The sequence below is a fragment of the Aythya marila genome (assembly GCF_965140915.1).
Source record: "Aythya marila genome assembly, chromosome: 10".
In the NCBI taxonomy this organism is placed as follows: domain Eukaryota; kingdom Metazoa; phylum Chordata; class Aves; order Anseriformes; family Anatidae; genus Aythya; species Aythya marila.
The window spans coordinates 700,553-725,143 of NC_139051.1; the positions used below are offsets into that span (position 1 = coordinate 700,553).

The 24,591-nt window shown below is 43.3% G+C and overlaps 1 protein-coding gene across 2 annotated transcripts in view; it reads left to right on the forward strand.

Moving 5' to 3' along the window:
- The first annotated feature begins 1,562 nt into the window (after positions 1-1,562).
- Positions 1,563-24,591, forward strand: part of RAD18 (RAD18 E3 ubiquitin protein ligase) — a 43,622-nt gene continuing 20,593 nt past the window's right edge. For both annotated transcript variants that reach the window (XM_082768537.1, XM_082768538.1), the window contains exons 1-10: positions 1,563-1,685; positions 1,815-1,896; positions 3,321-3,382; positions 4,816-4,886; positions 12,261-12,616; positions 14,808-14,907; positions 15,651-15,835; positions 17,765-17,841; positions 18,593-18,653; positions 24,291-24,422. In XM_082768537.1, the coding sequence (XP_082624663.1) occupies positions 1,632-1,685; positions 1,815-1,896; positions 3,321-3,382; positions 4,816-4,886; positions 12,261-12,616; positions 14,808-14,907; positions 15,651-15,835; positions 17,765-17,841; positions 18,593-18,653; positions 24,291-24,422 (1,180 nt within the window). In that variant the 5' untranslated portion in view covers positions 1,563-1,631. The remainder of the gene's footprint in view (positions 1,686-1,814; positions 1,897-3,320; positions 3,383-4,815; positions 4,887-12,260; positions 12,617-14,807; positions 14,908-15,650; positions 15,836-17,764; positions 17,842-18,592; positions 18,654-24,290; positions 24,423-24,591) is intronic.

Genomic DNA, 24,591 nt, shown 5'->3' on the forward strand with positions numbered 1-24,591 from the left:
CGTGGCGCATATTTAATTGAGACTGTTATTGAAAGAATTGCTCTGTCGAGGACATCGTATAGTGCTCTCTCAAGAGTTCGTACTTCATGGTGGGATTTTTTTGTTCTAAAATTCTCAACATCAGTCTGGTTGAAATCAATAAATTCCTGCCAACTCTGACAAAAGTGCAGAGTTGGGACAGTGTTTAATGTTTTTGAACAATCACACTCAGGCTCTTCCCTGTAGTTGGGAATGACGTGATGAGAAACTTTCCACTACTTTAAATGTTAAGGAATCTCTGAGAGTATTTAAAAACATTCAGCTGCAAATGTTCCATGGTTTGGGTGGTTTCTTGGAGTACAGCATGTTCTTCTTCAGATTTTCATCCAACCTAGATGCTTGTGTCCCAGACTTGTCTCCATGGTTCATTTGTGTCTCTATCATAAAGCACGCGAAGTGAGTGACACACGCATACGAGAGGCAGATCTTTGTGGAGTGTTTCATTTTAGGAGTGATCTGCTAAAGGCAGCTGAACACAAGCTGTTTGTCCATCACAAGACACAGAAAATCAACAGCTCTGCAGGCAGCCTTGATGCAGGAACACGATTTGGGAACAAGCACTTTGAAAATACTTAAGTTGTGTGTATCCAGCTGGGGTCTATGTAAAACTCCAGTATTTTCTTTGTCTCAACAGTATGTATCAACCTAAGTAGCTTTTGGACATTTGCTTAATGTCAGGCTCCTCCACCTCTTCCTAAGTTTTCTGTACGTTTCTGCCTGCTAACTGACAGAAAAGCAGCCTGGCACGTACTGGTATTTTAATTCAAGTGAACATTGCAAGGAGTTGGGGGGAGGGTCTGTGTTCTCTGTTTTGGTCTTGTGAGTCCAATAATTTCTTGTAACTTGGTAGTTCAGCAACATTAAGCGTTTTTTAATTCCGCTCACCGCAGTGCCAATAAAGCAGCGGGAGGTTTCCTGTGGAGGACCATTACTGTCGTCATCACGTAGGCGTCCTCGGCTCCCTTCTGCTGCCAGCATCCCGCGTGCTCAGGCCGGCTCTCAGAGATCCCAATCGCACCCAGACAGCGCGGTTTGCTTTGCAGTTTTATCCTACGTGACTTGGGCAACGTGCTAGGTTCTCACAAACTCCTGCACAGTTATTTCACCTTCAGGAAGCACATCAGGAGTGCTCAGAGGCGATCACTGCGACCTGCCATTTTTTGTTTTTTTCACCCATGACATTTATTATGATTAGGCTGTGTTTTGTGGTGCCCTCTGTGTGTAGACAGACCCTGCCCGTGCCTCGCAGCGCGGTGCTGTGGCGATGCCCACACACACCCTGAATCGGGGCAGGGTCACAGCGCCCCGCTCGGGGGGACCCCGGGGCTCTCTCAGCCCCCCACACCCCCGTGTCAGGCCGTGTGTCGGGGAGCGCCGTCCAAGCGCCCCTTGGCCGTTCTTTGTCCAGACACCGCCGACCCAAACCCGAGGCGTTTGAAGCGGCCGCCCCGCGGGGCCCCTCCCGCGGCGGGCCCGGCCTCCAGCTCCCGGCCTCCAACTCCCGGCAGCCGCCGGCGGCGGAAGCGCGGCCCCGCGGCAGCGCGGGGGATTCGGACTGGGGCCGGGGCAGGGCCGGGCCGGGCCGTGCCGCCATGGAGCTGCCGCTGCCCGAGGCGCCGTGGCCGGCGAGCCTCACCCCGCTGAAGGTGCGTGAGGCGGCGGCGGGGCAGGGCGGGCGGGATGGCGGCGGGCGGGAGGCCTCGGCAGGGCCCGGCCCGGGGCCGGCGGTGCCGTTGGTTGTCAGCGAGCCCTGAGCCCCGCGTCTCTTTTTGCAGGCGGTGGACGAGCTGCTGCGCTGCGGGATCTGCTTCGACTACTTCAGCATCGCCATGATCATCCCGCAGTGCTCGCACAACTGTGAGTACGGCACGGCTGTAAGGATGCAGCCCAGCAGCTGGCGGGAGCGGCCTCGTCCCCTCCGTGTCACCGCGCTGCTGCCTCCTGCCCCGTTACGCACAGAGCAGGGTGGCAGTGACGGGCACAAATCCTGGCGTTCTGACTGCCCTGAAGCTTGGCTTGGTGCTCAGCTGGCAGCTTCGGTCAAACAGGGCCGGCTAGGCACATGGATATGATGGGTGGTGTGGCCTTCATCTCTCCCAGCAGATCCAGGACTGGAGGATGATCCTGTGGGCCTTACGGGCTGGCAAAATGCTCTTGTGCCTTATCCAGATGACAAAAAGCTGTTGAAAAATATCCTCATCAAAATTTCTCTCCTTTAGCATGAAACAGACCGGTCGTCATACAGCTGTTTGTTATTTATGGGTGTGCAGTGCAGATGTTACTGATCCCATATGTCCTTTACAAAACGTGCAGCTCGCCTGCTTGCGGTGTTGCCAGCAAGGATGTTTCCCTTGTGGTATTGCAGAGGGGCAATTTGGGACAAAAGCTGTGAAGAAGCCACCAACTTCTCTACATTGGTTATTGCTGCAGCCGCCTTCTGACAATACAAACACTTCTTGTCTGCATTGATGCACTTAAATGCCACCTTTTCCTAAAGTCCCTCATATAAATATCTTTAATAAGATCATAAGGGCAGAGCAAACACAGAGCCATATGGCAGAGAGCATGAAGTGTTACGTGATAAAATTTCCCGTGCTGCTCTGCCTGCCTCAGGCTGATATCTGCTGGAACATGCTAGTAAAGTGGTGTGCTGCAAGTCAGCTTAGGGAAAGGCACACTGCCTTTTCTCTCATTAAAATAAATACTTATAATTGATTTGTTTGGAAACAGCAGCACTCCCCCTTCCTGATGTCAAGGAGAACAAGGTGGTCAGGCAGCAAAATTTACTTTAGCTTGACAAAGCTCTAGCTGTTGAAAATGGGCTATTTGTGGTGGGGAGCACTGGAAATGCTCTACAGCAACTGGTGTTACACCCTGCCTGTGACGCGGCTTGGTTCAAAGGCCTGTAATTCAAAAGAAAGATGGAAGTGCTCCCTCATTAGTCCTTTGGGGGAGCAGTGCAACGTGCTGCTGGGGACTGGCGAATGCGCCTCGTTTCCCCTTAGCAGTGGCACCAGGCTGAGGTTGTCTTGTCCTGCTTTAATGAAACAAAAATGCACTTCTGCTCTTGCCAGTGGGACTGAGATTACGTGTTGAAAGATGCTTGCATAAAGATCGCCATCTAGCAAACCTGTCCATATTTTATTCTGTGGAAAATGATGTATTTTCAGTATTGCTGTGTTGTGGAATATTCTTGCATATACTGAATAAAAAGGAAAATATAATAGCAAGCATGTGTTGAAAGGAGGCCTGTTTAAAAATGATGTTTTTTCTTTTTCTAGATTGTTCCCTTTGTATACGCAAGTTTTTGTCCTACAAAACTCAGTGTCCAACATGCTGTGTGGTAAGTGTTTTTTTCCTTTTTTGTTGTTGTTTCTTTTTTGACCAATCTTGGGATCTTTTCCCTTTGGACCATGCTAAATAATTAATTGTGGTCATATATTACCACCTTTCCTTTCAGTGAGCAGCTATTTAGGCAAATTGTGGTGCTCTTGTACCTGAAACTCTTCTATTTCAGAGATACATTTACGTCAGCATAGGCAGAAATACATGTAGCATCAAAACTCCAGTTTTGGCTCAGAACTGAGTATAAAATCTGTCACGAAACGTTTAGTATTGCCTCCTGATTTGTTAAAATAAGCCAGCATTTAAAATGTGAGCGCTGAAATTTAAGCACTTGCATTTTCCATGTTTGGGTGTCCTCACTTCCAGTTCCAAGACACCCTTAGAAGTGCCCACAGAGCACCTAGTGACGGAACGCACTGACTGGACGGTGTGGCTTTTTGGGGAGGAGAGAGCTATGTTTCACAGCCAGGATAGGAGGCGTTTTCTATGAAAATTAGGTTAAATGTGAGAAGCGCTAGTGACAGGTTTGGCCTGCTCTGCAGGTAGGTTATTATTACCATCTGACTTGAAGGCCTTTTCTGATTAAGAAGCACAGAATACAATTTATTCTAGGCCTTAATCTAGCTTTTCATCTTAAGCCAACTGGGTTTTATTGAATTCCTAAAAATGATAGGCTGCCTGAAAACAATGAATGGTGCTTCAAGAGTATTGGCAAAATAGAAGTAATTTTCTTTTTTGTTGCTAAAGCATGAAAAGACTAGACTTTTCAAGATTGGAACAGATCTATCTGTAACATTGTCAGTTCTTAAAACAAGTGCAGACTGATGTATTTTTCTGAGAGTACATTTTACCAATGCCTTCTTAAAAATCACAGGGATTGATGTGAGCAAGACTCATAAAATTTTTTTATGACAAAAGAATAGATAAAACCAGAGAGATAAAAATCAGAAATCATTTTAAAAGAATGAATCAAATGCGTAATGCCTCTCATAATTCATATTTTTATTCCATTTTCACTACCGAGATTAGCGTTTTCCTTCATCTGGTTTCATTCCTTGTTGCTGAAGGTTCCTTTCACATTCATGGGATCCCTGTTGTGTTTTCCAAAGTGGTTAGAACTGCACTACGATAAAGCATTGATGGACACTGGGCACACTGGATTTTGTTCTTTTAGCTTCATGCTTTATTTTTGTGTATTGGTGATCATGTTCCAGACTTACAGTGCTCTGGCAGTTATTTTAGAAGTTTTTCAGAAAAAACGTTTATGCTTTATGCATCTTTATTCACATAGCAATTTTGGTGGTTGAAGCATTGATTCACAAAACAAATTATTGGTCACTTGAACACTTTGTGGGTATTGCTGTTTTTACTGTATTTGATTGTTCCTTTTTTCCCCTTTTCTTTCTTTCTTCCTCTTTTTTTTCTTAATAGGCAGTCTCAGAATCTGACCTGAAAAATAACCGGACGTTAGACGAACTAGTAAAGAGCTTTAATTCTGCAAGGTATTGTGTAATTTTATGAATGCTTTTTCTGGTTTGGCAGTTTGAAGGGCAGATGTGACTGAATTTGTTTGTATTAATTCAGATTTTGTGCAATATTCAGTGTCTGCATTTGTGCTAGAAACTGAAATTGTGTTAGCAAAGAAAAGAAAAGATTCTAACATCTATATTCTAATAATAAAGGATTTGGTGAAGATGGCTTATTTTCCAAGACTTGAATGCTACAAGACTGTGTTAACTGTATGAGACACAAAAGATCTGACCATACAATGTGTTTTGAAAACACGTTAATTGTATAAATTGTATAGTGAAAAATCAAGTGAAGTGGTATAAAGATATTATCTTAAGATTTGTTGTCAGATTTTTTTTTTTTTGGTAGATCATCTTTACAATTCAGATTTAAGGCAGGTGACTGTATTTGGCAACTTTATTTATTTTAATTGTCATCCAAAATGATGTAAAGATCTGTGTGATCATCTTTGTGACATACTAACTAACGAAATCCATTCATCCTGATAACCAGCTGTACGCTTAAATTTTATTTTTGGCTTCCTTAGTTCCTTTGCTTAAGGCCAATGCCTCCTGAAATCTCTGGGAACTTTTTGTGGTGTTCTTTATTTTCTTTTTTAATTATAGTTATAGCATTTGCCAGTAAGACCCTTAAGATACATGCCTGAAAGTACTTGGTAGAAGAGTTGCAGCCTTGCAGTGATGGTTCAGATACTTGTAGTGACCTGCCACTTGCCAGTGGAGGTTTCCTGCCTCTCGTCACCAAGGCAGGAGTCCATGTGGGTGAGCAGAGTAAGGAGAAGTGTGAGGAGTGAGCAAAAAAAATCCAGCGTTGGAGAAATGTCAGATGAATGGTTGCACGTCTGGAAAATTCCTGCAGTTTTTCAGCTGAAGGTTACGGTCCTCTCGGGTGATGTGTGGAGTCTGTGTAAGCACATTTCACTTCTGTTTCAGGTTAGTTGCTTTGTTAGTTACAGTCTCTCCTGGCTTGTAGGAAGACAAGCAGATGCTGGGAGTTATCTTCTGTGGTGAAAATAACGGTAATAAAGATTTGCTTGGAAGAGCCTTCCTAAACGTGCATAGGAAATTCTGAACAGAATGATTTTGTCCAGTGATAGTGGTCAGCTTGCGAGGGAATTCTCTTGGTGAAGTCATTGGATAAGAAAAATGTACATGTTGAGGGACAACACGTGGGAATCTTCCTGGATTAGAGAAGTAATGGAATATTGTACTTTCACCGACGTTTCTGTTCATTTAATTTACCTTTGATCTCCTCATCCCTTCAGAAGACATTGACAACAAAATAAGCCTGACTTGGTAAATGCTTTCTGCAGTAGACATGACATTTCTTGTATGATCTTTGTTTTCTTTTGGTTAGGAGCAGCTCTGTGATTTGCTAAGCATTTTGCAGGTATTCCCATGGATATAGGAGACAAATACGCTATCATCTTTTTCTCTGAAATGAACCTGGAGCTTGAAATCAGAGGGATTCTTGGCTTCAGAAGTGATATGAAGCATAATTCATGCTATGGCTTTGTTTCTTAAGAGAGTTGCTATGTGATGAAGAACTAATCTTCTGTATGGCCACTATTAGATTTAATAGATTTTATTTGGAGAATTGAAATTCTGCAGTTCCAGTATTTTAGCTGTAGTGTTTCCTACTGATAAATGGGTTACTGTTATTTGGTAACATCTAATTTTGCAGGGAACGAGTAGTGCTGACTTGGATCCATTATGATAATGAATCTTAAACATTACATTTTTTTGACTGCTTTAATGGATCAGTATAAATCTTACCAGAGTAGTTTAATACCCGTTCCTTCTGTGACTTGGAGTTCAATCAATTTCTCAACATAATATCTGATCAATAAACCTAAAACTGTGACATTCCGTTCCTTATTGGAGTGGGAGGTGAGAGAGCTGAGGCTGGGCTCTTCTGGGTCTCGCTAAGAAAGGCCTAATGGCAAATGGCTAACTAAGGTAACTGCTTTAGCAAGACAGAAGAAGAGGAATATAGGCAGTGAATAAATCTTACATCGCTTCAGATGCTGGATGCTCTGTGTTTTTTCTTCTCTCAGCCTGATGCTGCATTTACTCAGCGAGTGGTCCTGAGCTAGGAGAATGCTCGACCGGACAGTGTTAAGTGATGAGTGTCGTTAAATCACAGGGGCGTTGCTGGTTTCTGCCCTAGAGATGTTGGTAGAAGATGAGCCTTCTGTCTCCCACCCTCTTCTTCCCCACCTTCTTTGTTTCTCTTCAGCCCTCCCCAAAACAAATCCAGACTCCAGGGTCTGATTTTTGAAGCGTGCGAAGCTCTCCAAGTCCATCCTGCCTTGACTTTGAGCCTCAGGTAAATTAGCGTTTATGAAAATCAGGCTTTAAATCTTTTCAGCATTTCAGAAAACGCAAATGCATTTCTGAAGTCAAGCCTGTAGGGAAAGAAAATGTTAATGTTGCTAGTACTTAGCAAAGTAAAAGCTGTGCTCCAAGGTCAGCGCGTGTGTGGGAATGGTAATCATTCTAAATAGACCTGAATGCTGATCCCATTTGTACTTATGCTCAACATTTAGCTTGTGCACGAGTGTTTGCAGAATGAGAGCCCTCACGGTAATTTGTGCTCAGTGAGAGTTGTCTTTGGAGTCCTTCCTGTGCAAGCCCGTGCAAGCTCTGATACTTCCAAGCGGCAGGGAGGGTGTCCGTGGCGTTCCTGGTGGCCCACTGGTGTTGTGTTCGCTGCGAGGTGGAGGAGCTGTTCCGAGCTGGCTTTAATCGGTCAGAACCTCCCGTGTTGTGTTCAGGAACATGTGGAGATACTGAGCAATGAATGTGTTAAGGGAGTGCATCGCTCTGACCAGTATAACCCGTAGGGTGTTCTAGTGGGTGCAGAGCAACCTTCGCTTGGTTTTCTCTCTGCTTGTGCTGTGGTTTGTGGGCAGAATCTGTCTTTGGTCAGGGTGCTGCTACTGGTGCAATCTTCCTTTAGGAACAGTGCTTTTATGTGCTGCACTGAGACCAGTCGCTTCCAAAACAGTAAGTGTAAAGACAAAGGGTTGTTTTAAAATTAATTCCATTGTCCTTTAATAATAAGACTATTCTGATAGAAATTGTCAGTTTCTGTATCACATAATTAGAAAATTTAGAAATTAGAATTATGCTTGCATGAGTAGAAAGCTAGTCATTGCTGGAAGAACAAGCTGTGCTTTTTTCCTACATAGGGAAGAAAAATATGTTTTCACTTTCAAAGTTATAACTTATTTTTTTTATTAGGGTTACTTGCAGCTAGTGAGTGAGAGGAATGAACACACCCACTCTGAATGCGCTTAGAGAGCAGGTACTGTCGGTTCTGAAACACTGATGGATGTCCAGGAGTAATGCAGAAGGAATTTCAAGGGGAGGACAGCCCTAGTGCTACTAAAGGACAATTTCTATGTGAGTTTTTCCTAGGCAGATTTGCAACCCTATCTCTTCCTCTGAATTTATTTGTCTCGAAGCATTGGATGCCCATCTACTTTCTCTGCTTTATAGCTTCTTTGGCAAGGGAGGAGTAAACTGCCCATAAAATGGGAACTGGGATCTTGATGGAAGAGGACGCTGAAAAATTCTGTGTGGGTCTTGCAGACTTGCAGAATAAAATTATCACTCTCTGCCAGGCATGCTTTAGCATGCATGCTAAAATGGGTATGCTTTTACAATTCTGCCTAAATAACAGGAATTCCCTGCTCTAACCCACACCGTCCGTTAAGGAGGATGGATGACAGAGAGGGATTTGTGTTGTGGTTACAACAGTGAATAGGACACACTAACAGCTCGGTTCATATTTCAGTCTTCAGAAGGTACTCATGCTCTTAAACCGAGGCTTGTCAGTTGTGACACATTTACTGATTCTTTGCCAGTACAGTAAAATTGTATCTGCTAAAACCTTCCCGAGCTGATAGCCTGTGTTAAATTCGTAAGAGCATATAGTAGATAATGAGGTAGAAGTAATCAGTAAAAACTGCATGCAGAATGCGAAGCGTTCTAAAAATTGTGTTGTGTTGTCCTGACATTTGCCAACCCAGTCAGTTTCTGGGTGAGCTGCATGATGTGGGGATGGCAGACAGTGGGCTTTGCTGGTAATCTTATGCATTCTCCCGAGTCTCCTGTCCTTTCCTCTGTCATGACAAATGAATCTCCAAATGTAATTGTTCTTGCCAAAGTTATGTGAACAGCACCTGTCAGAATTCATGTGAATAACAAGAAATTTGAGCAGTTCTGCCTTGGTGCTGAGGAAGGGGAGTGGAGGCTGGCAGGGTAAGGCCAGGCAGCCACCTGGGTGCTGGGTGTGCAGAGCCACTAGGTGTCATCCCGCGCCGAGGGACAGCCTCACAGCCAGCCTGCCTGTGGCTTTTCCCTACCATTTTGAATTTAAGGCTGGCATGGTCTGTATTTTCCCACCAGAAGAGGCATAGAGACTTACTGTGTTTTGGCAAATGAGTTATCGCACTCTTGGTGTTCTTTCCATTGATGCTGTACCAAAATCGGATCCCTTCGGAAGATTTCTTTAGGTCTTTATCCTTCACATCAAGGAGTAATTCCGTAAGATTATTCATACAGCAGTGGTGTAATTAAAGCAACCTTTATTATCGACTTATTGCTAGGATAGGTTTTGTGTTTTTTGTGTTGTTTTTCTGTTTCCTCTCTCTCTGTTTTATACCAGGCCACGTTGCATTGAGAGGGCTGCTGCAGACACTGACGTTTGCTTAGGAGATTTCTCAGTTCTGGCTGCCTCCATGCAAGCATTAACTCGCTGCACACGAAGCAAGGTGGTCTTTTACCTGGGTAGCCCATCCTGCAGCTTCCGAGCCGCTCTCCCCGAGTGCTGTCACTCGGCTGGCTCCCGAGCTGCCTGTGAAGCTGATCCTATGACAACAGTAGCTAGACCACTCTGTACTTGTGTCAGCTGGGGAATTAACCTCCCTAAAAGCTTCCAGTCCATATCTAGGCATGGGCAGACAGAACAACATAGTTGTGCTGCCACGCTTAATTGGGCTTGTTTGTACTGCAGAGAGTCAGCGTCTTGGGATGGCTGTGAATTGCTGCTGACAAACGTGGTCATTACATGCAGTAATCCAGGAAACTTCAACTCCAAGTCAGGCTTCTGAGTCCAGCTTGAATGTAACCACTGCAGAACGTTGTGTGCTGAGCTGATTCTGTTCAGTTATCAAAAACCTATCTTAAACTGGTAGAATTGTAGGGACACCCCGTGACTTTGTACCTGCTCAAAACATTTATATATACAGAAAACTATTAATTAGGTATTTTCAGACGTGATAAATCTTTACCTTAAAAGACTTAACAGTTTTCTAAGTAGTTACCTGAGGCTCAAACATCTTCAGCTGTAAAATCTGAAAGCACAGCTGTACTTCAGACTTAGTATGGCTTTTGTGCCATCGTGAAAGTGCAGCGAGAAACAGTGTAATGGCAGTGTGCATTCTGTAGGTGCATCACTCACAGTCTCTTACTTTTTTCTTTTTTTTCTTTTTTTTCCAGAAAATGAATAGTAAGTAGAGTTAGGTCAACTCTTATTTATTCTTTTTGAGTCAAAAACTTTGCAGGCTGAGAATGTAGACTTGTGTGTCTTAGGGGCAATCCCTTCTGTTCTGCAAACATTATGGGAACAGTGTGTTCTCACTGGGCTGCAACGCGCGGTTCGAGCTCCTTTCTCTTCAGCTCATTGCACTGGGTAAGCGTGGGGATGTCCTGAAACAGCTGATACCTGGTCAGGTGTCTCATGCCATATGTGTGGTGGAACAGGAAGGTGATATAGATATATACGGGGAAGTCATATGGTTTGGGGGCTTAGGCGGGGCACAGAAATGAAGCTCAACTCCCACAGCTGTTCCTTTCCAGGGGCTTTGACACCTCAGATGGAGTGAATTGTCAAAATCAAAGCGGTAAGGTCATGGCATTTCATTAGGGAGCAAGTACTATTGCCTCTTTTTTTTTTATTGAAGGACTTCTGATGGTGCAGTGGGCTGGGGCTTGGCGGGTGGTGGTGGTGAGAATGGCAGCAAGGCAGGAGGGAAGCTAGTAATGACCTGGGCAGCTGTGCTTGTGCTCAGCTTTGTGCTGTCTGTGCTTGGAGGCCTTGGCAGGTGCCTTGTGTGCAGGTTGCTGAGGGGGGATTGAGCAGGAAATTAGAGGGGATTAGGTTAACGATCGCACATGTGCTTTTGCTGGCTCTCTTTGGGTGGATGACATGAACTTCTTTGTGACCCTCGGGATGTGGAGGACTTGTCAAAGTGTCGGTGGGTAAGCACAGTGTATGTGGTTCGCATACTGTTGCTGTGGGTAGGGAAAGCCTTCCCTTCACCTGTGGTGATTCAGGAGTGAAAGTGAGCCCTGAGGTATGTGTGCAGTCTAGACGGCTGCAGCGCTATGCAGCCTGCGTGCCAGGAATGCGGGCTCTGGCTTCACTTGGCTTGGATTGATCCGTGTAAAATGCGTGGCAAAATAAACACAACTCTGCAAAAAAACCCGGGGGAAGTAGGAGTAAAAATGCCTTTGAGACCTTTTTCAGTTGTTTGAGTAGGACAACAGACTTTGTAATTCTTTGCATTAGCCCAAAGCTAGGAGCACTGACGAGACAGGCAGAACAAGCCTTCTCCTCCCGTGTTCCTACTGATAAAACTCGAGTGTATTTATTTGAAAAGAATCTTCTGTTTAACTGGCATCTTTACGTTTGCTAGCCCTGAGGAAGGCAGCGAGTGAGGTGGAGGAAAGCCACACATCCAGGAGCAGTCGGCGTGATGCTGGAGATGGAAGCAGGCTGTCTCGGTTCTCCCTGTACTTTAAATGAGAAAAGAGTGGAGACTGTGCCCTTTGGCTGTTCAGCACTGGAGTGTGTAACAAGGACTAGCTGAGGTTACCCAACACTCAGCCTCAAGAGCTGACAGCCGTGTGGTCAGTGGGATTCTGTTGGGCTGGGAGCTCTGCTCCTAGAGAGCATGGGAACACTCCCTGGTAGGCCCCGTGGCTTCAGGAGCCATGGTTAGCTGTGATCTTCAGGAAGGGGGGAAAACTTTGTTCTTTGTTGCAGTCCGTGTGATGTGTTGACACTCGTTTTGTTACGTTTGCAAAACGTTATTTATTTTGTTTGAAAGTAGGGAAAATATTTTTTTATATCCTGCTAAGCGTGGCAGTGCTGAACTGTGGGGCTCCTGGTTTGCGTGGGCGAGATGAGTCCCAAGTGCTGCATGTTAGCAACTGGACAGTGGGGAAGGAATGGAGGAAAACTCCAGCTGTTTTCCTTCTGTTTTCTTCTCAAAGGAGAAGCTAGCAATGCTGTTAGATGTAGCTAACTGCACGTTGTCTTTTGGATACTTCTAGGCAACAGCTGGTCCAGTTGGTCTTGGATACTCCACTGATTTCATCTCCATTGGCCTGTAGCAGGCGTTCAACTGGCAAAAGCCACGCTAGGACTCCTGCGTCTTGGCCAGTTTTAAAAGAAGAGGTGCCAGTGATTGACAGTTTCTTGAGAAAGGAAGATGTTTGCACCCTGACAAAGACAGATGGTCTGGCAGAAACAGATCGGAAGGTTTGCAAAACTGAGAAACAGCATAACCTCTGTAACAGCTCTGCAGAGGCTGGTGGCAAAGACAACGAAGTGGGATCACAAGAGAGTCCTGAATGCACCAAAAACCATGAGAAACCTTCTACGTCAGTGGTAAAAGTAGTCAACAAAGGTGAGGGGATTAATTTTTTTTTTGTTCTGCTCACTTCCCCAAGTCCGTAGCTGCAGCTGGCTGCGTGCATTAAAGTAGCATCAGTCTGTGGCATGCATCTCATTTCTACGTTGTCCTGATCTGCACTTAAAGCACGGGCGTGCTCAGATGCTTCCTGCTTTGCTGGACTGATTCGTTCAGATTACTGCTACACGCATATTCTTGATGAGGGAGTTTGGGCTGATGTCAAGTAATTAAATTGAGTTTGACTCTTATAGATTCCTTTGTATTGTGTAACAACTCTTTTAAAAACAAACAGAAAAGTTGCACAATAGATTTATTGAGTAAAAAGTGAAGTCATTTTCTCTTTTTCTTCAATTTGATGAGCAGGCAGACAACGTTGATAGTTGTTGTTCTCTTATATCCTCTGCAACCATAAGCAAGGTATTTTACAATTTGTTTGTTACTTGAGGGGTACACCCCCAATCAAAATGATCCTGGTTTCAGTTCTGTTAATGTTCCTATCCATACATTTTTCAGATGAAAGTAATCCACTTTATTCTCCTGTAATTGTAGATTAATTTATTGAAGCATGGAAATGTCCATTTATACTAATCAACTGCAGAGAAATGACAGTATCTTCTTAATTTTGACATCACAGCAGGCATCTTAATTAATTAAAAGTCTAATAAGATCATAGAATATCCTGTGTTGGAAGGGACCAGCTTGGAGTTGGTTGGAGTAAAATTTTGAGACTCAATAGTTCATGTTTATATATTCTTCTGTTTAACAATTTATTTGACTGAAGTTTGGGAGTTCATATTTATTCACTAGCTGGGTAGAATGTAATACTGCCAGAAGAGTGGCCATATGAAAATGGTATCAGCCTGGCCAGAAGGTACGTTTTCTGGTTTTATTAATCAGATTTGCTCACATTAGGAATTTCAAACTAATGTGAAATTTTAGCTCTCATTTATTCTTGAGCAACTGAAATTTTCACTTGCTGACCTTTTTATGACCTTATTAAATGCTCAGGTATGCATTACATTGAAATTCCTTCAACAAATGCAAAGTAGTTGGTCACAGAATATAAATGAGTGATTCAAAACGAGGCAGTGCTGAAGTTCTTCTAGTAACTATTAATTGTTGTGTTAAGAATTGAAGTGTAAAATTCCAATACAATACTTACGAGTAGTCTATTATTTTGTTAACTGTGCCAGTTAATTGTTGTAAGTCAGGGACTGTAAAGCAGAGTTACCAGATAGCTCTGAATTCACACATTTCAGTGTTTATACTAGGTTGTGTTTTGCTTCTTTTTAAAAATCCAGATTGATTGTCTTCATACTAATACAGACAATAATGGTTAGAGAATCTGTCTCAGGGTGTTCGTTTAAAGTTACCCTTTCGTTTTTTTTTAAAGAATGTACAGAATGCAATTGCAAAAGACAAATACTTCAAGTCTGTGTTTTGACTGTCATTACAGGTGGCCTTCACAAGTACTTCTTGCAAATATGATGCAAGAAGAATTCGGACATGGGTGGGGTCAGTTACAGGGCAGTTGTGAGTGAGTGAAAGTCACAAAATTGAGTTATAGGCACTTCACAAAGAAAGGGGAGTGGACTATGAAGCGTGGTCGGATCACAGAATTCCTGTGAGGTTAACTAACTCATGTGTTGATGTGAGCTCTGAGACCCACGGATTTGAAATATGGAAACACAATGTTAATATGAACAAATTTTGGCTATACTGCTCTATCAAAATACAACAACCTCTTAAATATAGGAGTGAAATACTGCAAAAATGAAAGGGATTATCACAGAACTAAGCGTATATTTATATTGGCAGTGTTAGGTTAATGATTGGACTTGATCTCAGTGGTCTTTTCCAACCTAAATGATTCTATGATTCTGTATTAGTCCTTAGGGTTCCTTGTAGCATGCATGTTCTAGATTTTTAGTACAGTTTTAATTCCCTTTGATTGCAGGGAGAAAGATGAGATGCATTCTGATATTACATAGAAAGGGGACTAACTTCTTGAGAGTGAAAATGAGTGCTAGAAATGAAGGTTCTGGACAAATGTGCCAAAACTTTTTTCAGAAACCTGGAATTCTGTGCTTGTATTTTACTACATCAACAGTTAGTTTTTCTTATGAAAATACCTGATTTTTGTTGTAATATACATGCTAGTAAAACCATTCTCCCTTGCTTTCAGTGGAGTGTCCTGTTTGTGGGGTTGCTATTCCAGATGAAAATATAAACAAACATCTAGATAGCTGCTTGACCAGAGAAGAGAAGAAGGACCGCCTTAGAAGGTAAGAAACACCTCAGAACTTTTTGTGTGCATATGGCTATTGTTCTGCACTGAAATAAGAAACATTAGTTGATGGGTTGTAATAATATAGTGGATTGTGCTTGTTTCTTGATTACCTGTAGCATATGCCAATGTAAAATCACTCTATTGCTCATCTGAGAGTTGTGTCTTTATTGAGGCCATTTTCATAGAAAGCTGAAAAAATCTCATAATCAACTTTGGGGTTGCAGTTTTAATGCTTTTAAAACTTCCCCAACTAATTTGTGTAGGACATGACAAGTATTTGTCTGGAAAGTCTTTGTGTTTCAGCAGTCTGAATGCAGCACACATCCTTCGGAAACCAGACTGAACATCAGCTTCATCCTAATGAAGATGAGCAATACTGAGTTTGCTGATGTGATTTGAAGCCCTTGCTGTCAATATTAAAAATGGAGCTGCAGTACTTGTTACTTGGGAAGTGGCGTTTGCACAGTTCCCTAAAGGAAATCAGACGAGACCTCTTGCTTTTTGTATGTTTGAAATGTTCTTTGTGCTAGATGAAAAAGTGCTCTGTCTTCCTAGAGCTATTGCTGTTGCATTAGTCAGACGTTGTGTGATGTGCCGTACGTCGCTCATGGCTGAAATCATTCCTTCAGCTATTCCTTACCCAAAGTGGGTGAAATGCCCTGTAAAAATGCAAGTCAGTATTTGTGTTCTTACTAGAAGTATTAATTAAAAAATGTTTGTTTCCTCTTCCTTTTGCAGTTCTACTCAGAAAAGGAAACCTATGCCTAAAGTTGTTTACAACTTGCTCTCTGATCGTGAGTTGAAGAAGAAACTAAAGGAACACGGACTGTCTGCCCATGGGACCCGGCAACAGCTCATTAAAAGACACCAGGAATTTGTGCACATGTATAATGCTCAGTGTGATTCTCTAAATCCCAAATCTGGTAAGTTAGAAATTCTAGGAATGTTTTTATCATCACAAACTTTTTGTATGCGTTTCTCTTTCTTTTAGCTCACAGGGTAGGAATAGGCTGGTTTAAATATTTGGAATGATTATAAGATCCTGATTTTTGAAATCATGAATTAACTTGCCAGCTCTGGGCTTGGCATGTAGGAGCAAGCGTATGAGAAAAGCAACCTTGCAATCAACACTATTTGATTTTTCATTTTGCTCCTCTAAACATTTTAAGAGCTTGAATAAGAACTAAAGAAAGGGCAAGTCTGTAAGTGACTTAGGTGCCAAGCACCACCACTTGGTTTGCACCATGACAATAAATATTGGTGTGTCTAAAAATTGTTTTCCAGGACTTTGGGAAATCTCTGTGATGAGAACCAGCGCATATAGTTAAGATTGCGTTTGATTTCAGCAAGTTTTGGTTTTATATTTAATTTTAGCAAGACTTAGCAGGGATAGGGTCTTAGCAAGTTTATGCCTGCAAGAACAGCACTTGTATCAAATTTCAATGTCAGCGATTTGTGCTGGTCTGGCAGTGCAGCTCAGTCCCCTCAGAGCCCCTTCCCGAGTGCCCCCAGAGGCAGGAGAAGACGAGTGGCTGCAGTAGGTGCTGGAGGTAGGCAGCCCCTGGCAGGCAGGCTGGCAGGAATCGAGCAGCCCTGACGCCAGTGAGGAATGGAACAGACTGCTCGGTGCTGCTGCTGCGGTGCTGGGCTCGGGGTGAAGGAAGGGAGGCACGACCTGGCTCGTGCTGCTGCTCCTGTGCAGCCGGCAGCCACGGGAGGTGGGCGCTGCCCTGGCTGGAGCCTCCTGCCTCTGCTGGAGATCAGCTCTGCCGCACGCCTGGCTCTGGCAGCCTCGTGATGTGCTGGGTGTTGCCCTTCTTGGAGTGATTCTTCACTTGATGCTCACGATGAAGCAGCAGGGAGCCCCTGTCTGTGTAGCTCATCCAAGCTAGCTAAATGAAGTTACACGGTGCGTTGCACTGTGCCTTAGCTAGGATCCGCTAACTAAGGCAAAGCTCTCATTGAGATCTGCCTCCGTACCTATTTATGAAGGGTGAATTATTAAACTAGCACTTAGGATGCAGACATGCATTTTTGATGGTAGCAGTGAACCTAAGGTCACTGTAAAATACAAAGCATAGATGCCAAATTCCTGGATTTTGCTTAAACCAGTTTTGAACAGGTTTTACTCCTTCGCAGCATAATCAGCTTCTTGTTCTCTGCCAGCTTTACTCTCTAGTGGAAGTGTTTGTTTTAATAAGCTGTGTAGCTACCTAGTAGCTCTGTGAAAATGATTAAGTGTAGAAATGTTTGTAAAAGTAAACGTCAAAATAAACCATGCAGACAGTGTTGTGTAATGTTTATATGCTTTTGAGGTGTCTGACCTAATGGTTTGGGTAGGCTGTAATTCATACTTAGTCAATGGGCTTTGAGTATAAGCCTGCAGACAGATTTTTGTTGCCTTGGAAGGTACTCCTTGGAGACAAAAATAAGATAAGCAGTATATTTCATCATTTTCTGCTTAAGGACAGATTATAAAATGGAAGCTTTTTATAAAGATGTGCCTGTATGCCACAGATAGTGTACAGTGTGGTAGAGAAAGATTCAAATATGATTTGAAAAGACTACACTTTGCTGTGACTTTGGTACAGAGGAAACGTGAGCACGAGGGCCGAGGAGCTGCAGGAGGCAGCTGCCAGAAGCGCTGCCCGGCGCTCGGCACTGGCAAATGTCCCGAGTGCTGGTGTGAAACCTGTCGGCTTGTATGTGCTTGGGATCTGAGCCCGAGTTTCACTGTTGGAAAGCTAAGGCGGGTTTGTCTCCGTGATTTAAGTTAACAGTAGTTTCATTTAGTGCTGGGAGCGCTCTAACAGCTCCTGTTTTAACGATCTGTTTCTTGTGTTTTCAAACAGTTGCAGAGATTGCTAAAGAGCTGGAAAAGAATGAGAAGATTCGGGTTCAGCTTGAAGTTAATAAAACTGGTGAAAGTGTAAGCTAATTATCCTCGTTCCCAAGTGGGGGGTGGATAGGAGAAATCGTAGCGTGGGCACTGAGCACGTTTGCCTGTCATGTTACTGTGGCAGCTCCCAGGTTCCCCAACCGTGTTGGACTTTGCATGTACCATCTTCTAATCACGACTTTCTCATATCGGTCTTTTGTCACGGGCAGTTCTTAGTGTACATATGATGTCCCTATGGCCAAACCACTTAAGTAAGACCTTTTTTTTTTTTTTTGATTACAATGAAGATTCTTGAGAAATGTTCCTCTTGGTCATATTGGAAGATTTTGACCCTCCTTGGTAGTGCGGGGAATATTTTGCTTCCTAGAATTCTCTAGGATTTATCTAACAAATTCCTTGTTTCCATATTAGCAATAGTGCCTGTTCTTTTCCCATGACATATGATACTTTTGTGACTTTTGGTGCACATTTATTGCACAGTATTAGGAAGTACTTTTTGGCCCACACACGCTGGATGTTACGTGGGGCAGTTTGGCTTCGTCTCGTTGTCTTTGTGAAAGCAAAGCAAGACAGCATGTATACGTACTTTAAATATATAGTACTTTATATATTTATATATTTGTATATTACTTTATATTACATCACTGCAGATGAGGTAGTAAGAACTAGTGGGCGGGGGAATGAATGGCTGAGCCTTCGTCCACTTAAGTCTGTAGTTTTAAAGTTTGCAGCTTTAGCAGCTTTTTCTCTTTGTAAATAAACATTCGTGTGCTTTCCGTAGAGCTTGACCTTTACAAAGGATCAGACAGAGGAAGAAATAGACAAGATCCACTCTGGATATCGTAAGTAATATGCAAGTTTCACTTCATTTTCCTCATTAAGTCATCTTTTTTTTCCCTCTGTGCTAAAACACACACATGGACACACACCTGTTTATTCCCCATGCCCCTCAGTTTAATAGATGGAAGCTGAAAGTTCTCTTATTTGGGCTGAAATTTCCTCTTTGAAACAGTCTCTGTTAAGAGAGAAAGCTCACTGTCAGGAGGGGGTAAAATTGAGGGGGAAGCCTCCTTGAGACACCTCCATTTATGCCCTTTCTGCTTACCTTCTGGTTCTCCTCCGTGTTCGCTGGATATAAAGAGCAGCAGTTTTCCTGTCAGCCTCCCTGGATGCACAATGCACAGTTGTGTGGTTTCTCTGGGAACCCGTGGGCAGCGTAAGGAGCAGAACTCTGGAAGGACTCCCTGAGACCCAAGCAGTGCCGGGCATGTTGCTGAGTCCTGTTGCTGCCCAGGCTGCTGAGGAGTTCTGTTTCAGTTTCCTGCTCGGTGTAAGAGTCTGTGTGATTCTTAAAACCCGGGTTTTGAAATACAGAAAAGCAGTTGTGACTGCAGGGAAAGCTGATTATACTTTGCTTGAGAGATTTCACCCTTGTTTGTGCTGGGCTTTGTGTTTTGCCTCTCTGTGGAACCATCTAACTGACTAACCATCTTTATTTGTGGTTATTTCAGAAGCAAAGATTCTTGTGAGATTTAGGTTGCAAGACTTGCATCCTGTTTTGGTAATTCATTGCTGAAATTGCTCATGTAAACTGATTTTTACAGGTGATTTGTGCGTTTGTACATCAGGGTTTAAATAGCTTTAATTCATTCGTAGCTCCCTAATGTTGTTATATTATTTGCAGTTTCTTTCCTGCTGTTACCCACTCGTTTCACTTCACCTGCACTGTGCTTGTACTCTCAAACATGGTGGTTAACCAAGGAACACTCAAACAATATTCAGTGAACATTAAGCTTCTCATCTTTTGGCCATGGAGGAGCAAAGCACTGAAAGGACAACTTGTTCTGATTATACTTAAGGGTGTATTTAAATCTGCAATATGGTCACATTTCCTGTGTTTCCTTGTGTTGCTTCAGGCATATAAATTATTCCATAATGCAGCTAGATTTAGTCTTGTTGATTTTAGTTGGTTTTCTGCAAAGGCTAAATAAGGACCTAAATCTTTAGCAAACTTTTCCCTTGCTTTTTGCTGCTCTTCCTGAGAATATTTTCTTTCTAACTGTACAAACTGTTTGTGGTTTTGAATATGAAACATTCTCCGCTAATTCCAAGTAACTGGTTAATAATTACTCTCTTGCTGTGCAGAAGTCTCTAGCACTGTAATGCAAAAAAACCAAACCCCAAACAAAAACCCCAACCCAGCCAGTAACAAAAACCAGACAACTCCCTATTCCTACCACAACAAACAAACAAAAAACCCCTACAAATCGATTAATTCCTCACCTAGGTATTTTTCCCTGTGAACCTTTGATAGCTCTCTAAAGACCAAACCCAAAGTTCAGTGACTTGGTCGACCCCCAGAGCAGAGCAAATGCCATGCAACTGACCATGCCCTGCTCATTCGGGTCGTATTGAACATGGTTTGGAAATTTATCACAATTAAGTGAATGAATTAGCCTCAGGAAGCTGAATTGAAAATCTAAAGTCTAAAATTATAAATTCATAGGAAGATGTGTTTTAAAAGTGGTAAAGCATGATGAACAAAGATGTAAATTTTAATTAATGTCAGCAAATTATTTCAAGTAAAAGCAATAGAGAAAATGTTAGCTTGAAAAAGAAGTTAAAATTAGAGGACGGTTAGAGGTTAAAAGAACCTTCATCAAATGCTTTTTTTGGTGTTGCCTTTTTGTTTTTCCTGAACTTCAAAAAGCTTTATTAGGCAATAAAGGGTGTTTTTTCCCCTTTTAATTTGCAACATGTATATCCTAAACCCCTAATTCACAGCTGAATTGCTGAATTAATTTAACTCTGACATGATTTCGGTGGAAAACAAAACAAAACAAAACAAAACAAACTACATCCTTTATTTGTGTGCATTTCCATATTTCCATACAAAACACACAACGGAGTGGAGCTATGGAACAGCCTTGCTGTAAAGCAAGGTAAGGCAGCTGGGATAAAACCCATTTTTTTCCTACCTTCATTACAATTTTCCAGGCTATTGTCAAATTGCAAATAACCCCGTGTTGTGTGTGTGTTTTTTTCTTTTTTTCTTTTTTTTCTTCTTCTTTTCCAATATATGAAGTGTTTTTGAAAGACCAATTAATATTTTGGCTTGATGAACCTGTGGTTGTTTTATATGCTAGATGGAAACTGCTTGAGCAACCGCCACGGTACGTGCCTGCAAGGTACAATTACCTGCAGTGTCCTGTGCAGCAGCTTCCTTCTGCTCCTTGGGAATTCAGCAGTAGGCAGTGGGATGTTTTCCATTCAACCCACTGTCAACCTCATTCTGCATTTTTCATGGGCAGGCCTTTATATCAAGGTGTTGTTTTTGGTTTTTTTTTTTTAATATATATATGTACACACACACAAAAAACAGATATATTTATTCAGAAAAATTATTCTGCTGCTCTTCCAGTGTATAAGTCATAATTTGCAGTGCGATTCGGATGCTTACTGACCTATGTCTTGTGTTTTAAATATTTTTAATTACATCTGCAATGGTTTGTTACTGAAGTACCTGTAGTTTTACAAAATGTGCGCGGCGTGTAGCTGCAGCACAGCTGCGATTTATGTTGTATTTAACAGTGCCTCGTATTGCCAGGATATTTCTTTTTTAACTTGAAAATCCTTGTAGTTACAGCATAGAACAAAGCGACAAAAAATAGTAATACTGGAAAAACTGAAGCACCAAAGGAATTACGTAATAAATGTCCAGGGCTTCAGCTACGAGCACCCAGGACAAGAACTTTTTATTACAAGGAGCTGTTGACCTTATGTGGTGTCTTCAGCTATGCAGAAAGGGAGTAAGTTTGAAACAGTACGTGGGAAAATCATTTAATTTTTTTCTTGTGTGGGGCAGAACTTGATATCATTCTGCTGTAGTGCTTTTCCCCTCCCGTGGGTGCAGCAGGGGACGCTGCAGGTCAGACGCAGCGCTGAGCGGGCGATGTCCTGTCCTTGAGGAGCTGCCCTGCCCCGTCCCTGTCCCTGTCCCCATCCCATCGCTGCCGGGAAGATGTGCCTGGCTGCAGGAGGCTGCAGGGCCCGCAGGGGAGCCAGACCCTGCCAAAAGGTCAAGGCGTGCTCCGTCCTCGAGCTGCTTGACGTTGCCCCTTACAGAGGACAGCAGAACAGCAGTCTCCTGGCGGGCTGTGCGTGCACTGCGAGCCCTCTGCTGGGGTGCTGGGGGGAGCAGGGTGGTTTCTCCTCGCCCCCAGAATCCTCAATTCCCATTCAGCGAGGAACTGGGAAGTGTTCCCTAGCGAGGCTGGGATTTTATAGTCAAAGCAGCTTTGACGTCTCCGTGGCTGGTGGCCTGGCCAGACTTTGGAGAGGCAGCAGGGAGCATGCAGCAGGGGCTGTGCTCTGCTCGCCTTCTCCTGCCTTGGAAGCAGCAGCTCTGCCACGAGGACGTTCACGATGTCCATCAGCCCCTTGTGCCTTTGCACAGGAAACATTTGCAGTGCTTTCTCTGTAGGCTAAAGGCTTTAGCCGAATTAATCTGTTTTTCTCAAAAGGACAGATCTGTTTCTGAGAGTGACTTTTTGTTGAAAGTCCTTCCAAATAAATTGATATTTGCTGTCTTCACTGTAATACATCGATATAAAACCGTGTATGGGCTGATAGACTTTCGTGCTATGCTAGCCGTGGGTAGCTGCAGACAGATATGCTGTTAGAGGAGAAGTTGGTGTATTCTGTCAGAAAAACGATGTGTTCTCCTCGTGCCTGGTGAGCATGAGGTAATCACATCGTCTGTCTGAGGAGACCGCGTATTTTCCCAGCCTCTGAGTAATCTAGATAGGAAACAACACTGCTCGGAGCAAATAGCATAGGATTACTTAAAACATGTTGAATGACCAAAAGGGCAAAGAACATGCCAAAGAGCAATTAGCTGTGATTAGAGGATCTCGATCAAAAAAAAACACACCATAATAACCATGATACAAAGTCTTCAGAAATTGCTTTACTGCAGAAGCAGGGGAAAAATCCAAAGCTACGATAAGCAGCTGACAGAGTAGCTGTGAGATTGCACTCGTTCTCTGCAGTAGGGAGGACAAACTCTACTATAAAGTGATAAAATACGAGGTGTGACAGCCGGGCTAGCAGCATGGGGGTAGAATCTTTCACTTGCTTTTGTTAGGTGATTGGGAAAAGTGCACTTCTGGGAGCATGGGGCTTTGCTTGGTCAGCAGGGTCGGTCACATACCGAACGGTCTCAAAAAGCAAAGAACTGGGATTTTGGATTTCATAAATTACAACTGGAAGGTAAATCAGCTTAGAATAAGAAATTTCAAAATTCCTACCTGGGCTTCCCTGCACGTTGGGGTTGGGCAGCGTGTTGCTTTCTGCTCACAGCTCGAAGGAATCCCCGTAATTACCCTCTGTAACGCTGCAGCGTGCGGCTCCAACCACAGTTCTGTTTGGGCCCGTTGCTTTTGAGAAGTGCTCTGTTGGAGAGTCCTGGCATACCTGTGATTTCCAGGGCCCTAAAAGAGAAATGTGATGAGGTTAAACTGGGAGATTTGTAGGAAGAATGGTCAAACAGGCTCAGTGTTGCGGTTAACTGAGGACACCCCTGTCAAGCAGCAAGGCCAGTCTGCCAGATCTGTGGGTACTGTGGGGAAGAAGAAGGCACCAAAATGTTGCTGTGTGGTTGGCATTTGTGTATTTAGTGCACGGCAAGCGCTGGAAATCCTTTGCCCTTCATTGCTCCTAGCAGTGACCTGGCATCGCAGTACCGAGCAGTTCCCCAGGCTGGTGCCAGCTCGGGGCACCTCGCACACCGTCTGCCCCCGCCGACTGGAAGAGCTGGGGAGGGAGCAGCCAGTTCCCGTGGCCACGTCCTGCATCCGGGCTGCACGCAGGGACACACGGAGCGCTGCCCATTTTGGAATAGATGCTTGTTGTCTCTTGGCAAAATGTTCTGAAATGGCAAGCATCAGTTACACAGGCCTCCGAGCATCCAAAGCTGATGGGCTGTTGCCCGTTTGGATTTGGTGAGTGACACAGAAGTGAAAAATCTGCTCTTAATTGCAAATGAATGCTCTGAGCAGCACAGACCCTTGTTCTGATTCAGGAGAGAGAGATCATGTGTGGATACAGTCCTGGTGCCCAAAAGGAGTTGAGTTCTTCATTGATATTAGAAGTTACTACAATGGTAACTGAAATACTTAATTTCAGGGAAAACAAACAAACAAAAACAGATACTAAGAAACAAACACAGTTCTACTGTGCAACAAAATAAGTTTTCATCTGTGCAAGTGTTCTGGACTACTGGGTAACCAAAAGCGTAAGCACTGATTTGGATTGGTAGTAGAATATGAAACTTTTTTGATGAAAGAAAAATGTTTTTAATTCAGTATTTTGTGTTTATTTCTATTCACAGCCTTTTCACTTCTTACGGTGTATGCTTCGGAAGTTCTGTGGCAATGACCAGTCAGCTCGTTGCATAGTAATGCACTATTGTCTTTCAGGAAAAAAGCACAGAAATGAATTTCAATTTTTAGTGGATCAAGTAAATAATCGGTGGAAGAAAAGTAAGAGGAAAATGGAGAGTGCTGAAATCAAAGAAGAACCAATTGTTAAAGAATTGGCAGCAGGCACAGGTTAGTAATGTTTTATGTAATCACGTAATCCTTCTCCACCACGTGCCCCTTGACCCATACTAATCAGTGGGTTTCCTGAAGAAATGTTCTTTCCTCCCATTGTTCTTCTCCCCAGTCCTTAAGGGAAACAGACAAACAAACAAACATAAAAATCAAACAGACCTTAGAA